At 40.7% G+C, this 16,741-nt stretch overlaps 1 protein-coding gene across 2 annotated transcripts in view; it reads left to right on the top strand.

Moving 5' to 3' along the window:
- The window catches only part of igdcc4 (immunoglobulin superfamily, DCC subclass, member 4), a 134,806-nt gene that overhangs the window by 84,636 nt on the left and 33,429 nt on the right, over window positions 1–16,741 (top strand). For both annotated transcript variants that reach the window (XM_078241322.1, XM_078241323.1), the window contains exons 9-11: window positions 2,257–2,394; window positions 8,890–9,060; window positions 9,804–10,034. In XM_078241322.1, coding sequence (XP_078097448.1) covers window positions 2,257–2,394; window positions 8,890–9,060; window positions 9,804–10,034 — 540 coding nt within the window. The remainder of the gene's footprint in view (window positions 1–2,256; window positions 2,395–8,889; window positions 9,061–9,803; window positions 10,035–16,741) is intronic.

The raw sequence follows: 16,741 nt of genomic DNA, 5'->3' as shown, positions 1-16,741 counted from the left end.
GTCCAGATCACCAACAACCTGTCCTGGTCCCCCCATGCCGACACTATAGTTAAGAAAGCCCACCAACGCCTCTTCTTTCTCAGAAGACTAAGGAAATTTGGCATGTCAACTTTTACAGATGCACCATAAAAAGCATTCTTTCTGGTTGTATCACAGCTTGGTATGGCTCCTGCTCTGCTCAATCCCCAAGGAACGACAAAAGGTCGTGAATGTAGCCCAATCCATCACGCAAACCAGCCTCCCATCCATTGACTCTGTCTACACTTCCCACTGCCTCAGCAAAGCCGCCAGCATAATTAAGGACCCCACGCACCCCGAACATTCTCTCTTCCACCACCTTCCATCAGGTAAAAGATACAAAAGTCTGAGATCACGTACCAACCGACTCAAGAACAGCTTCTTCCCTGCTGCTGTCAGACTTTTGAATGGACTTACCTTGCATTAAGTTGATCTGTCTCTACACCCTAGCTATGACTGTAACACCACATTCTGCACACTCTCGTTTCCTCCTCCATGAACGGAATGCTTTGCCTGTATAGCGTGCAAGAAACAACACTTTTCACTATGTTAAATATATGTGACAATAATAAATCAAATAAATTTAAAGCACTTGAGTGCAATTTTGTTCTAACCATTTATAATTTTCCAGTGGCTGCAAAAGAAGGAAAAATAAATTAAAGTTAAACCCAGATGCAGAATACAGGATAGAGTGGATAAGGTGGCCTCCATAAGGTTTATGGAGGCTGAGCCATCTCTGCATTGAGGTTGCAAGTTTGTGTAGTTTGCCATTTTGTTTCTAGGACTATATGATCAGTTCAGCCATGACAGTCAAAGCAAACGGTATTATCGAAAGTTGCAGTATGATGGTGACTATAAGTGAGTGTTATGGTGGGTGCATTCCAGTGATATTTTTGTACTGTCATCGCCAAATCTGCTTTTGTTGCAAGGAGATTGGCTAGATATTTTTAGGTCAATCTTGGAAAGAAAAGCTTTGTGAAATTGCTAGAATTTTTACTTTCCAATTGAATACTAACTAAAATAACCAAATAGAAAGGAATAAAATACAGGTTTAGTTGACATGCCATTGACATGCATAATGTTGGCAACAGACCTGAGCAATTTTAATGTTAAGATCCAAATCAGGTTCAGGGTGTAGCAGTTTAACCTGTGCTGCTTCTGTGCAGCGCATCCCCTCTGGCTGGGACTTGGGAAGAAAAGTACAATCATAATATCTGTTTCAAATCTGGCTAACTGAAAACTGCTGTTGTCCAAAAACTAAACGTTTTTATAAGCTGCCAAGCATAAATTTTAATTCCTATTGAATGATCAAAATAACGTACCCGCTTGTTAGCTAGGCGTTGCATTGGCATAGGAGACTAATTATAGGCTTTGCGTGTGGTCTTGCCCAGTGGTCCGAGTGACCCGTGGCCCCACCTAACTCGATCTGCCCGGCCCGAAAACCGACAGGATCCAAAACCCGGCACAGATCCAGCCCTGAGGTAGCGGTTTTGGGACACCGTATCTGTACCAGTATATTGTGTGTGCCAACTACTTTCTGACTGTCACATTGACCAATAATAACTTTGTTTCTCACTGACTTTTTCTTCTTTTCTCTCTAGTTATTTTCTACCTTTGTTTATCCGTTGTATTACTCCTCCCCATTTAAATGTTGCCTTCAGTTGTACTCCATGAAAAAAAAATTTAGGTTCCATCTAGCAAAATAAAATCTACTCCATCGCATAGAAAATAAATCTTCAATTCATTTTATTAAAATTTATGTAAGATCAGTGGAGCAAACTCAGAATTGATGATCACAAGATCACCCCCCCCTTCCCAAAATTATTGGATCTGTGGTCAGTCAGCATTTTGAAGACTACTCAAATGGTGGTTACAGTCCAATTGTTAGCGTTGCTTTCTACCATAACTAAGGTTCTTTTCATCCTCTACACCCTTTAGGTATGGTTAGCAGGTTTAAATGTTCTGCAGTGTCCATCTACTGTGAGTACAATGGGCTTGTGTTAAATCATCTTTTAGAAGGTGCACTGGTTTTCTTTCCTTGTGTCTGGAGAGGTTCTGTATTTCTACTTCACTGTGGATTGGCTGTGAAGTACATTGAAAAATATGGCAATTCTTTATGTAATAAATAGCTTTGACTTTAATTTTACAAGTGAGCTCTATTTCATTGTTAAACCCAGTTTGAAGATATTCTATGGAATTCTCTAATGGTCCTTACGCTTTCTTTATATTTGTCAACAGTCCCAAGTACTGCTCCTCAGCTGTCCTTGTCGATTCCCACTCTCACTGATATTCGGGTGACATGGCTTCCTCTTTCTCCAGAGCTCAGCCATGGTAGAATAACAAAATACCGCATTGATTACTGCACGTTGAAAGAAGGTATGTACAGCCTGCTTATTTGATATGTTTGAATTCTGCCACGCTCCTATTGTTTGAAAATAGAAAGTGTTGATTTGGTGGACATTTCTGAGATTGCTGTTTTCTTTGTACTTTTTAATTACAAAGCACAATGACTGCAACTCAGAACATTTGATGTTAAGGTCAGCTTTAGAATGGCTGTCTTTCATTGTTGAAAATTTATGACAATTTCTGTCTGGTCTGTCAGTAGCAGGATTGTTTATTTCTGGTCATCTCCCCAATGGCTTTATTTCTGAAAGAACAACATGAAATTAACTAGCTGTGCTATTTGCAGTATTAGGGTTATAACAGAGTTTGTTTTTATTCATTCACGGGATGTGGATGTTGCTGGCAAGGCCAGCATTTATTGTCCATCCATAATTGCCCTTCAGAAGGTGGTGGTACTTCAGAGGGCTGCTCAGAATCACGTTGCTGCAGTTCTGGAGTTACATAAAGGCCAGGCTGCATAAAATTGGCAGATTTCCCCTCCTAAAGAGCAATTACTGAACTGTGTTTTTGCAACAATTCAGTAGTTCCTTGGTCACAATTACTAATACTAGATTTTTAAAATTAATTGAACTTAAATTCCCCAGCTGCCATGGCGGGATTTGAACTTGTGTCTCCTAGTTATTAATTCAGGCCTCTGGATTAAGAGCCTAGTAGCATAACCACTGTTACCCCAATAGTGATGATTTTTTTTGTTTAGTTAGCTTTGCTGCTTATCTTTCCTGTTCAACGCTACTAAACCAATTATCTTGTTTTGACTACTCAGTGCAGGTAGTTTTTTCATGTTTACTTCTCCAGACCATGCTAGGGATCAGAACATTACTCTCATCAATTTAGCCAATATACTGAGAATACAATAGCAGCTGTGTGCATCAACTGGACTTTGAACTGTTCACCATGCTGCTCACACTATTCAGCTACATTCTTAGCTTCAGTTACTTTCATATTTGCACCATTGTCTAAATTCCCGAATATTATGTATTCTGGCTCGTTGGGGTGGTTTCCAGTGAACGTTTTGTATGAATAGGCATGACCAGTTTATGTCCTTGTTCCCTATACAACTTGGAATTGTATAGGATTCTATACAATCCGAGACAATTGTATAGGATTGTATAGAATCCTATACAATTCTAATATTGTATAGAGTACAATATTAGAATTGTATTCTAATACTAGAATACAATTTCTAGTATTAGTAATTGTGACCAAGGAACTACTGAATTGTTGCAAAAACACAGTTCAGTAATTGCTCTTTAGGAGAGGAAATCTGCCAATTTTATGCAGCCTGGCCTATATGTAACTCCAGAACTGCAGCAACGTGATTCTGAGCAGCCCTCTGAAGTACCACCACCTTCTGAAGGGCAATTATGGATGGACAATAAATGCTGGCCTTGCCAGCAACATCCACATCCCGTGAATGAATAAAAACAAACTCTGTTATAACCCTAATACTGCCAATAGCACAGCTAGTTACAGAGACCTGTAGTAATATGGTTGCGCCTCACAAATGTCTGTGATATGTTACTGCATTGAAACTTTGTAGAATAATCTCTGCACTAATTTGAATTATGATGTATGTTTCAGCTTAATTCCCCCTCCAAATCTCACAAGTATGATACACATATTTATACATGATCTCCCATCCAGCACATGACAGCTTGGACCAGGGTAGGTTAGGTTTCTACTACCTAGTGGACAGACTGCCCAGATTCCATGAAATCATTACTCATTGTAATCAAACTATCAATTGAATTTAAACATGTGGAGTAAATAGCCACATTGTAAGCAGTTTACATGATCCAAGCATCTTGCTGGATAAATTGGCAAAGTTGTTACTCTGTGGACAGGCAACATGACAACCATATTTAATAATCAATAGAGGAAACTAAGTATTTAGAGTTTTTGGAATTGCTGCACAGACACTTTATTGTTCTCTTCAGAAGGTGAATTTTATTAAACTAACACACCGCAGCATAAAATATTGCAAATTATTTCAAAGATTGAATATCAGGTAGTTAGTCTGGGGTGGGGGTTAGTCGAGGGCATTGGAAGGGTAGTTAGGTCGGAAGGGTGATTGGGAGGGTGGTCGGGGTTTTGAAGCAAGTGTGTGGGATCAGTAGTATAATTACCCTGGAGTTAGACATGGTTTTAATACTTTGACCTTTTCCTGGGCAATTATTCGGCTAAGAGAATTTGAACCATCCAAAGTCTGATATAGTTTGGAATATGGGCAACACTACAGCCAACAGATCCGAGAAAAAACTACTTTTATCAGTAGAGAGCTGGCTAGATACAATATCTAGATTGCCACTGTGACATTTGTCTATCTAAGAGGTTCAGGTCAAGGAAATTGATGCAGGTTGTACGTTCTTTTGTGCTAGCTTTGGAAAAGAAGAATGGTGCAAAGCTGGTGTAGACCTTTGTCATGAAGCATCTCATCAGTATGTTTACTTGTCTTCCCAAGGTGTAATGACGTTGTGGTGGTGCTTAAAACTCCGACTGCACAGCAAAAGCCAAGCAACTCTCGTATATATTCCTACATGACTCACCCTGATAAAGTCATGGATAAGTTCTATGCCGCTTTCCATTGATTGCTACTGGTCAAAGGCAGACAAACTAATTATTCCTGGTGACTTCAGCGCAAGGGTTGGTGCAGATTGCCAGGTGTGGGAAGAAGTCATTGGAAAAAAATAGGGTTGGCTGTTGTAATAGCAATGGTTGTCTCTTGCTAAAGATGTGTGCATGAGCTCTTAATCACGAGCACAGATTTCTGCCTTCCTTATCGCAACAAGATGTCTTGGATGCATTCCCATTCTGTGCATTGGCATCTAATCAACAATGTCGTCACCAGGTAGAGGGACAGGCAGGCTGGATGTGTAATGCCATGTGTGGCGTTGACTGCTGGAGAGATTAGGTTTTATCATTTCACAGCTAAATATCAAGCTGCATCCCCATAGATGCCTCCAGGGCATGAAGGGCCAGAAGCATCACAATTTCTAAAAGTTCAAACAGGTAGTCAGGAAGGAATTTCTCTCAGAAAATGCAAGAGTCACTTGTGTAGGGTGAAAATGGACACACACTACATTGAGCTTGACTGAATGAGACTGAGCGACCTTCAGGGATATAGTGTGTACTCCATTGCTATAGAAAGAGATGGTGGCATAGTGCTAATGTCACTTGCCTAGTAATTCAGAGGTCCATGGGTCCCCATCGCAACTGGTGGAATTTAAATTCAGTTAGTAAATCTGGAATCAAAAACTAATTTCCAGTAATGGTAACCATGACAAAACATTGATTGTTGTAAAAACCCATCTGGTTCACTAATGTCCTTTAGGGAAGGAAACCTGTCATCCTGACTCAGCTTGGCCTACATGTGACTCCAGACCCACAGCAACAGGTTGACTCTTAACTGCCCTCTGAAATGTTCTAGCAAACCACTCAATTCAAGGACAATTATGGGTGGACAACATCCCATAGAAGAATAAAGATAAAAAAGACCCAGGACCCTACCTCATTAGCATCAATACAGGCTTCTTAAACATCAATGTAATCCAGAAACTGCTGGAGGAGAAACATAACCTCTACAGGGCTAAAGTTCTCACTATCCAAGCACGATGCCAACTGAAACATCTGCAGGACTGTCCAATGTAGGCTCAGGGATGGAAGACAATTGGCTTATCAGAAAGCAGTTTAACTTCAGTCATCCACAAAGGCGGAAGAGTTTCGGTTTGATGAACTGAAATCTGTCTACAAACCCCAGCCTACTAGTTCATGATCAATACATGGTGTCGACAGGTCAACACCTCTCATAGAAAAAAGCCAAAATTCTACAAAGATGAGCACTTGACTTTAACCAGAGCCTCAATCGGCCTTCATCCATTGACAAAGAAGGATGAACTGCTGTCTTGATGACCGTCCTGTGCTGTTCGTAATTACAAATACAATCAAGCTTTTGTCTTGTGGCAAGACTCCAAGAGTTTAAGTCTCTGAGGCTGAAAGTTATTGGCCAGTCAAGAAGCTCACTGAGCTCTTTCAGTCTGAGGGAGCAAGGAACTATTCTTCAAGGATACAAAGGTTCCGCCGTTGTCCATCTGTACAAGCAGAAAGGAATTTGCTGATCTTGTGACAATCATAGAAGAATCTCATTCCTCCTCATTGGTAGCAAACTCTTTGCCGGAACCCTTCTGAACTGCTTAAGTGCAATATCTCAACTAGGATCTGCTGCCAAGGGTCCATGTGGTTTCAGAAAAGGTTGAGGAGCCACTGATATTGTGTTTACAGTTAGAAAACTCCAGCAGAAATGCCAGAAACAGAACATTACCTTTGTACTACATTTGCTGACTTGACCAAGTCAGCTTCGAGGGGCATCTGATGGTAATGGAGAAATTAGGTTGTCCTGAAAAATGTGATGATTTGATGGCCTGCTTGCACATATCCTGAATGATGGTGAGTCTTCTGACCTATTCCCAGTCACTAATAGAACAGGACTGCCTGCCAGCTCGAACCCTCTTCATGTTTTTCTCCTCCATGCTTCCTGATGCTTTCCATGATGGAGATTCTGGCATCAACATTGGATATCGTACAGACTAGAAGCTGCTCAATCTGAGATGACTCCTAGCAAAGACCAAGGTTTTTAAGGACATACTTTGACTTTCCTTGTTTGCTGATGACTTCTGCATTAGCTGCCAGTTCAGAGCTGGGAATGCAATATAGCATGGGTGTGTTCTCCAATGCATGCAACAATGTGGCCTTACAATTAACACACAGAAAACAGAAGTCATGTACCAGCCTATTCCAGAAAAGCCCTATCTCGAGCCCAAGGTTTCAGTCCATGGCCAGAATTTGGGGGGGAGTCGGGGCGATTGAACATAGAACATAGAACAGTACAGCACAGAACAGGCCCTTCGGCCCACGATGTTGTGCCGAGCTTTATCTGAAACCAAGATCAAGCTATCCCACTCCCTACCATCCTGGTGTGCTCCATGTGCCTATCCAATAACCGCTTAAATGTTTCTAAAGTGTCTGACTCCACTATCACTGCAGGCAGTCCATTCCACACCCCAACCACTCTCTGCGTAAAGAACCTACCTCTGATATCCGTCCTGTATCTCCCACCACGAACCCTATAGTTATGCCCCCTTGTAATAGCTCCATCCACCCGAGGAAATAGTCTTTGAACGTTCACTCTATCTATCCCCTTCATCATTTTATACACCTCTATTAAGTCTCCCCTCAGCCTCCTCCGCTCCAGAGAGAACAGCCCTAGCTCCCTCAACCTTTCCTCATATGACCTACCCTCCAAACCAGGCAGCATCCTGGTAAATCTCCTCTGCACTCTTTCCAGCGCTTCCACATCCTTCTTATAGTGAGGTGACCAGAACTGCACACAATATTCCAAATATTGGGGGAGAAGACGGGTGAGGCGAAGTGGGGAGAGGTCCAGAAGTCACTGGACTTAAGGAAAGGATGCCCCAATTAGAAGGGGACTTCTGATGGAAGAGTCCCCCCCTCCCATCTTGCTTGAGGTCTAACTTCGATTCTTTCCGGCCTTCCTACACGGAGGTTGAATGCCCCTGACAGCCTAAAAATTGAGGCTAGGTGGGAAATGGACCTTAAGTGGCCATTAATTGGCCACTTAAGGGCCTTAATTGGAACAAGGATGGGCTTCCCTTCTGAGACTTTGCCCACCTGAAGGTACAATCGCTGTCTGATTGGGGCAGTTCCTGGAGGGAATCCAGTTCCTGTGGTTTCATGCTCCCCCTGCCTAAAATACCTGCGAGGGAGAGCATAATTTGCTGATCTTGCTCACCAAAGCAAATTTCCTACCAAGTGCTTGAATCTGAGGTGTGTTGCTGTGGAAGTGCTGTAAGGACACTCAGAAACCTTCACTTAAAAGCTTTGTTATTGAATTTGAGTCCTGAGAGAAGCTCGCTCAGGATCACTGCACTTGGCACAACCAAATATAAATGGTGCAACCTCTTTCGATGCAAATGCATATCAAAGACAGAGACAAATAGCAAGGAGAGGAAATCTGGAGCCAGCAACTCTAAAGCTCAATTGTCTGAGGTTTTCTCTCCTATTTGTAGCAGAACCTTCTGGGAACTGGTTGAGCTTAGCAGCCACTTGCTGGAACCCTTCCAAAAACCTAGATGATGGACATGGTCATCTTTGCCTTGAAGGATAAATGAGAAAAAAAACAAACTTGTATGAAATATTTAGTCCCATGTAAACATTATCAAAGCTCTTGAACCTGAAGTTTAACTGCTCAAGAACAAAATGCTTAACTTGTGATGTCAATTAATCTATGTTCTTAGTTCATATTTTTGATTGACAGGTTGCCAGAAATGAATATATGCAACATATTTATGGAAATGTAAAGAATTCTATCTTGCAAAACTCATGTGGTCTTGACTACAAATTCAGACTTTTTATTCACCCAGTTAATAGATGTTATCTCTGTTTGTGTAACAGATCAGATTTATTCGATTGAAGTTGACGGAAATGTGACTCAAGTCACGCTTCCTACTGTACAATCCAAGAAAATTTATAAAGTTCGGATTGCAGCAAGCACCACTGTGGGATATGGCGCACCATCAGACTGGACTCAGCACCTGATCCCAGAACGAAATAAGCTAATAATGGGTAGGAATTATCTCTTCAGATTAGCAGGTTCATTAAAAGATTAATTTTCCATGAAATAAGAATGTACATATTCTTCATTATCCGTTGTAGAACATGTGCAATATCCATTCCTGTTTAAGCTGCACTGTAAATAGCATGTTCTCCATTTTAATTTAGTGCATATACTGCCCACCTGGCATATTCATTAACCATATCCCATTAGAAATTTCTTAACTTTTCAGTTCTTTTACATACAAAGAAAAATATGCCTTTTAGCAAAGCATCTATAGTGATGAATTTAGACAACACTATACTATAGGTCACTATAGATCAGACTGGCCAGTGTTCGGCAGTGCGGAGCTACAATACATGTGCCAATCTCTGCTATGACAGATCATAGTGCAGTGGCCCACTTAGCGCTATGCTGCCAGCATCTCCAGTAGGAATAGGCTCTGTCCACTGATTTTTACTGAGATTTATGCTAGGATACTCTGTGCATCACAGAGTGTGGGCAATTCATTTTGGAAATCCTGAAAAAAGCAGCAGGAGTTACTCCAGTTTTTACGCGAATTTGGCACTTTGAATTTTTTTGGGAGAATTCCACCCTGTATTTCAGTCAGCCCTGGGTGATAAGCTAATAGAACTTGAGTTATGACACTAGCAGCAGTGTTTTGGATGACCTCATGTTTAGAGAGGCTCGAGCATTATCAATAATTGCAGTTAACAGTTTGACTATTATCATGACCTGTTCTTCTTTGCTCCAGTTCCCTTTGCTCCAACAGAAATGAAGGTGAAGGCAAAAGTAGACTCGCTGCTGGTCACATGGCAACCACCCTCTAATCAAGTCCAGATCCAGGGTTACAAGCTTTATTACAGAGAGGCAGATGTAGATGATTCGAGCAAAGAATTAAGTGAATCTAATAACGATGAACAGTGGACAAAAGGACCGATACGACTTAGAAGAAAAGTGAAGCAATATGAGATTTCTGGATTAGGTTAGTCAAATAAAACCAACTGGTGTTTTGATAGCAATATCATGGAGTATATTTTGTTGAACAATGTAATTTTGACAGAAATTATAGATTTCAAATGGAAATAATGCTACCGATTGAAGCATTGGTTATGACTCCACATCAGTGGGACTAATTACAAAACTATTGCTTTGATCGCTTTGTGTTTTGGTCAGCAAAGTGCTTAAATGTTGTGCTTAAAACTACATGTTCCTCAACACTAGAATATGCAACACATATGACATGACAGCAAACAAGGTTTTGTATCGGCCCTTGTGATGTGAGGGCTGAACAGTCTGCTTCACGTGGATAAATATTTGTCAAATGCTCCAAATGGACACTTGGGTGACCCCGTGATTTGTAACTCTGTGTTAAATGGGTGAGTTTAAAATTAATTTAAATCTTGCCCCATAATCTGTTTTATCTCTTTGGTTTCCAGTACTTTCTCTCCCAATTGAACTTATATTTGGAAACCATTCACCTGTCAGAAATTTTGTGTTTTGGTTTTATTTCTGCCAGTTTATTTTACTCAACCCACTAGAAACTTGATTAATACGTTTTTTTCATATCTGCCAGTTAAATCTACCTATCCAATTAATTACAGACTTCTTATGATTGTCCGCTGCACGAATGAAGCAAAACAAGAACGGGAGCATAGTTTTGCTCTTAAATATGGCACAATATTTAGAATGCAATACCTTGTACAATCTCCTCTCACCAGTCATAAATCACTCAGGTTTGAGTGGTATGCATTGTTGGTGTTCACATTTTATAACATAAATAGGCCTTCAATTTTTCAACCTATTTTTTAAATTATAGAATCCCTACAGAGCAGAAGGAGGCCATTCGGCCCATCGAGACCGCAACCCCACATATTTACCCTGCTAATCCCCCTGACACTAGGGTCAATTTAGCATGGCCAGTCAACCTAATCCGCACATCTTTAGAGTGTGGAAGGAAACCGGAGCATCCGGAGGAAATCCACGTAGACACGGGGAGAACATGCAAACTCCACACAGACAGTGACCCGAGGCCGGAATTGAACCCGGATTCCTGGCGCAGAGAGGCAGCAGTGCTAACCACTGTGCCACCCATGATTCATGTCACATTGCAGTTGCAGATGAGCAATAGTGGATGTGTGAGGATGGTGTAAGGTGAGATGAGCGTGACGTATGACAAAGAATCTCCTGGGCAAAGTCACCATGAGCAGACAGACAGATGTTAAAAGGTATTTGTGTTATCTTTAAAAAAAAAAGGTGCCAATACAAAGATCAATAATTTATAGGCTTGATGTACAATATGAAGGGGCAAGTGTTAAAACAGCAAGGACATGGAGCAGAAAGTTGGAGGTGAGTCAGAATTCTGTTTTTATTCTGATTTTCACATTTCAAACTTAGAAGTTTGGTAGCACAGTGGTTAGCACTGCTGCTTCACAGCTCCAAGGTCCCGGGTTCGATTCCCGGCTCGGGTCACTGTCTGTGTGGAGTTTGCACATTCTCCTCGTGTCTGCGTGGGTTTCCTCCGGGTGCTCCGGTTTCCTCCCACAGTCCAAAGATGTGCGGGTTAGGTTGATTGGCCAGGTTAAAAAAATTGCCCCTTAGAGTCCTGGGATGCGTAGGTTAGAGGGATTAGTGGGTAAAATATGTGGGGGTAGGGCCTGGGTGGGATTGTGGTCGGTGCAGACTCGATGGGCCGAATGGCCTCCTTCTGCACTGTAGGGTTTCTATGATTTCTATGAAGTCGTGATAGGAATTCATCCATTATTAAATATCTGCAGATTACTAGTATTTAGATGTGATTTAAACTACTCTGGTTTCAACATTTTTACTGTTGAATGTGAAGCATTTTATCAGTTTTACCTGAAAACTTTAACCATTTTGTTCCTTCACTTCAGTAAGTATCTTTGTGATAATGTGTCTTTGACAACTTGTGTACTTATTGCAAATAATATTTGTATGCAATATTCACATCTACACTATATGTGCATTGATCTGCAAGACTTTGTGTCAAAAATGTGATAAGTGAATATTTGAAGATGAACAGAAGCTGAAAACTTTCCTTGGTGACTTTGTGCATGTCCTATAATTAGAGACATGCTCCATATATGAAGTAAATAGGTGAATTTGCAGTTGACGTACTCTTCACAGGGTCACCCACAGCATGATGTTGCACATATGCCATTGTGCCACTAGATGGTGCATCAACTTTTCCCTAAGATTTCTTGTACATTTAACAATGCAACTAAATCCCTGTACTATTGTTTGAAGCCATCTTCTACATTGCTTCCAATTTTATCCAGTCTCTGATATAAGAGCCCAACCTCTCCTCTCTTGTATATTTTGCATATTGTGGTAAAAAAGATGAAAATAGTCTCTCATATAGATCATAGCATGGGTCCCTTATAGCTGTGATGGACTTGTAGATGGACTCATTTATGAAAAGATTGCCTCCTGCCTAACAGTTTACTGTAGTGTTTGTTTATCCAAAAACGTAGTTGCAAGGTTTTGCTTCTAAGCCATCCTCAGGTAGACTAGAATCTTTTGTGTTCAGCAGAGGCATCTTTTCCCCTCTACCAGCACCTCCACCTCTGCTGAAACCACAATCACTCATTGCTATTTCAGTTCTGAAGATCAAAGCTTTTGCCAGGTTATCTCTTGAGTCGTAAGCATTTTGAATTCCTGATAAACTATGGAGGTGGACATAAAAAGTCATACAGTAACTTAACTCATTGAACTTAGTACATTAACTGTTAGCTTTTTGTGTTATGGGTAATTGAGTGAAAACTGATGGGTAGATGTTTTTCTGAACTGTTTGAAAATCTCCTTGTACAAGCTCTCTATGCAGAATCACAAATTTCTGTTTGTAATATTACCCAAAGATTGTGCAATGCATCTACAGCAGGATCTATTTCAGGTTTTGCACATTACTGTGTATTGTCCATTGCATTAGCAAATAACCCTATTATGTTTGCAGGTTATCTGATACTGTGTTATTAATCAATAATACTTCTCTGACATATTTGGTCTGGATTCAAGACTCCTGCACATACAAACAAGGAGGAAGAGTAGGTCACTTAGCCCCTCGAGCCAACTCTGCCATTTAATGAGATCATGGCTAATCTGATAGTAACCTAAAATCTGCATCCTGCCTACCCCTGATAATCTATCATCCCCTTGCTTATCAAGAATCTGTCCACCTCTGCCTTAAAAATATTCAAAGACACCATCTCTTCAGGAAGAGAACTCCAAAGATGCTCAACCTTCTGCGAGGAAACATTTTGCCTCATCTCCATTTAAATGGGGTGACCCCCTTACTTTTAAACAGTGACCCTAGTTTTAGATTCTCCCACAAAGGAAACACCCTTTCCACATGCACTCTATCAAGACCCCTCAGGATGTTATATGTTTCAATCAAGCCATGTCATACTCTTCTGAACTCCAGTTGGAGCCTCTCCAACCTTTCCTCATAGGACAACCCACCCAACCCAGGTATTAGTCTGGTAAACCTATAGTGAAGACTGATGCAAAATACTTGTTCAATTTATCTGCCATCTCCTTAATTTCCATTATCTATTCTCCAGACTCACTTTCTATTGGATATTTATCATGCTGATGTATTGAACATCTGATTTCTCAAGAGAAAATCCTTCTGAGCTGAAACCTTTCTGGCAAATCACATTGTTGCAAATAATTAGTCTCTTAAAAAGTCTGTTACATTTTCATAGCTATAAATAACAATTTGCAGGTTTTATTACATCTGGGTAAACACATGCTGCCTCAATTTATAATTTGTTTTGGATTTCCCCAGAAGCACTGCCTTCTCTGTACAGTTCCTCAATCTGTTCTGGAGCATTGACAATTCTGTCTCAAGTTTGTAGAGGAGAATATCTCTTTACATGGTTTACTTCTTTTGGATCTGAGCAGTGCTGTTAACAAGCTTATGTTGAAATGGCTCACTGTAGCTTCGACCTCTCCTCACTCTTAGTAATGGAATAACTTAGCAAAACATTTGTTTTTTTGGAATCAGTAAAGTTGTTGGAACCATACTAGTTAGTGGATTGGCTAGTGGTGTATTCTGTGACAGAGCTTCTTTGATGTTGAAGGAATGTTGTCAGACTTATGGTACAGAATTGTGACCGGAACATCACAAGAGTTGCTAGCCCTAATTTCATGTTCACTCCAGGAGCACAAGAGGGAGCACAAGTCCTATGCTTCAATGTTCTGTATTAATCCAGAATGTCAGTACTAAATAACAGCAGGTTTTGTGTAATAATTCCAACAAGGCCTTCTTCCGTCACCAAAAATCTTTTAATGTTAACACAAGAAAGAGCTGCATTCATGGCTTACAGCATGCAAGTCAATACCTGGGGCCCTACAATGGCTTGGGCTGAAGCAACAGGTTTTAACCCACTGCTGCCCACTTCCCATTGGGTGAGCCTCTGTTCGCTCAATAAGGGAGCTTGTACTCCACGATGCCCATGGGGAGATCTATTGATAATCCGCTGTGCCCTTCGTGGCCATCATAACATTTTGCATACTGCTTTTTCTGGAGACACATTTCTCTTGATCCCTTATTGCAGAATTTCAAATGTAGAGTTACCATTAATTATTGAATCAAGGTTATGGGAGGATGCACCAAATTTTGGAACTCTGGTGAGCTCAAGGTAGTTTGAGTTTTCAGTGCTTTTAGCCATTGTCGGGGTTAAACTTGGCAAATGTCTGATATTGTCTCTTACTGGCAGCTGAAGTTTGATTTACCATATGGAAGAAGCATTCCATTCCAAACTGATTTTTATTTCTGATTTTGAAGTTTTCTTTTCGTGTTTAACGCCAGCACTGCGTAGCATAGAGTACATTCTCTTATTGAATTTTAATTTCAGTTTAGTATCCTGACAAGTGATGATTTGGGAACAAGAAGTGTTTGATAAACACATCAGCTACACGTGTTGCATCCCAGTTACAAAAACATACGAGTAAGATTGAACCAGTATTTTATATTGTGTTCATCTGTATCAAAACAACTTGCTCTATAATGTGCAATTTGAAAATGAGATGGACTTGTATTTGTATTTATTCCTTGACCTTACAAGAGGTTTTGAACCCCCCCCCCCCCCCCCCCCCCCCCCCGGCCCCCCAGACTGCCCTGAAACCTCCAGCTTAAAGTCCTGAACATTGTTGTGAGCAGCCAGGAATATAGGAGTTGGGACATTACGTTATGTAAGTCGTTGGTGTGTTGGTGCAAGTTTTGGTCACCCTGATATAGGAAAGACATTGATAAACTGGAAAGAATGCAAAGATGATTTATGAGGATGTTGCCAGGACATAGTGGGCCTGAGTTATAGGAAGTGGTTGGCCAGGCTGGAGTTTTATTCCTTGGAACGCAGGAAAATGAGGGGTGGCCTTATTGTGATGTAGAAAATCATGAGGGATATAGATACGATGAGAACACATGCACCGGAATTCTACCGCCCCGACCACCACGGGAATTGGAGCAGACGAGGGGCGGACAATAGGAAGGTCCGTTGACCTCGGGTGGGATTTTACGGTTTCGGGACGAGTGAGGCCATAAAATCCCACCCCAGTCTTTATCCCAGCATAGGGGAATTGAAAACTAGAGGGCATAGGTTTAAGGTGAGAGGGGAAAAATTTAAAAGGGATCTGAGGGGCAACTTCTTCACGCAGATGGTGGTGTGTATACGGAATGAGCTGCGAGAGAAAGTGGTTGAGGCAGGTACAATAGCAATATTTAAAAAGCATTTGGATAAGTACATGGATGGGAAAGGATTAGAGAGATATGGGCCAAACACAGGCAATTGGGACCAGCTGGGAAGGCACTATGATCGGCATCAACCCGGTTGGGCTGAAGGGCCTGTTTCCGTGCTCTCTGACTCTCTAATAATCAATGGAGATTTTCAAAATGAAGATTGAATGGTGACTTACATTTATCTTGATAATAGTTTCTCATTAGTTTCATACATTCATGGAAGCTATGGTCCATCCGGTGTTTGAAATGCCAAGACAATGCCCTGTTGTCCTGTTTCATTCATCTTATTAGTGTACTCGTTCTGCCTTATGATGCAACTGTGAAGTTGGTGCTTCACCTCGCCCCTGCCCTAAGAGTTGGCAACCCTACATTACTTCATTACTTAGCTGTAATTGTGCATGTGATATAATATTTAATACCTTTACTGTCATTATATATCTAATGAAAAGAGTTGAATTTTTCAATTGTTTTAGGCATTTTTAAAATAAATTCTGAATTATTCAGTTGGAATTTATAAACCATAAAGTAGAATTGTAAACAGCATTGAAGTTGGCTACTGTATTCCATGTAAAATTTTAAATCTGAAGCTAGCCTGCACTTCTGAAAGCTGATACATTGGCATACTACTCTAGGTTAATGGTGTAAGCAAACTCCATGATTAGTAATATTTGAAATGAGATTCTTTCCTTAATTGTAATATGATGCCATTGAACTCGATGCACCATTCGCAGTGTGGCAAAAAGTAATTGTATCATATGTAGCTCAGTGTTCAAACAATGCATGTTCCCTTGCTTCATTGCACTTGAATAGATCTTTATTGGCTCAGAGAGCACAAATGAAGGTTACACATCCCACGTTCATCACATTATTGTACTTCATACTTCAAATAATTATATTCAGCAATGAAATGCAAAGTACTGTTTTTCTCA

Source organism: Mustelus asterias, chromosome 24 (genome assembly GCF_964213995.1).
Source record: "Mustelus asterias chromosome 24, sMusAst1.hap1.1, whole genome shotgun sequence".
Taxonomy (NCBI): domain Eukaryota; kingdom Metazoa; phylum Chordata; class Chondrichthyes; order Carcharhiniformes; family Triakidae; genus Mustelus; species Mustelus asterias.
Note: the sequence above shows the minus strand (reverse complement) of the source record. Positions and strands in the feature narration are given on the sequence as shown.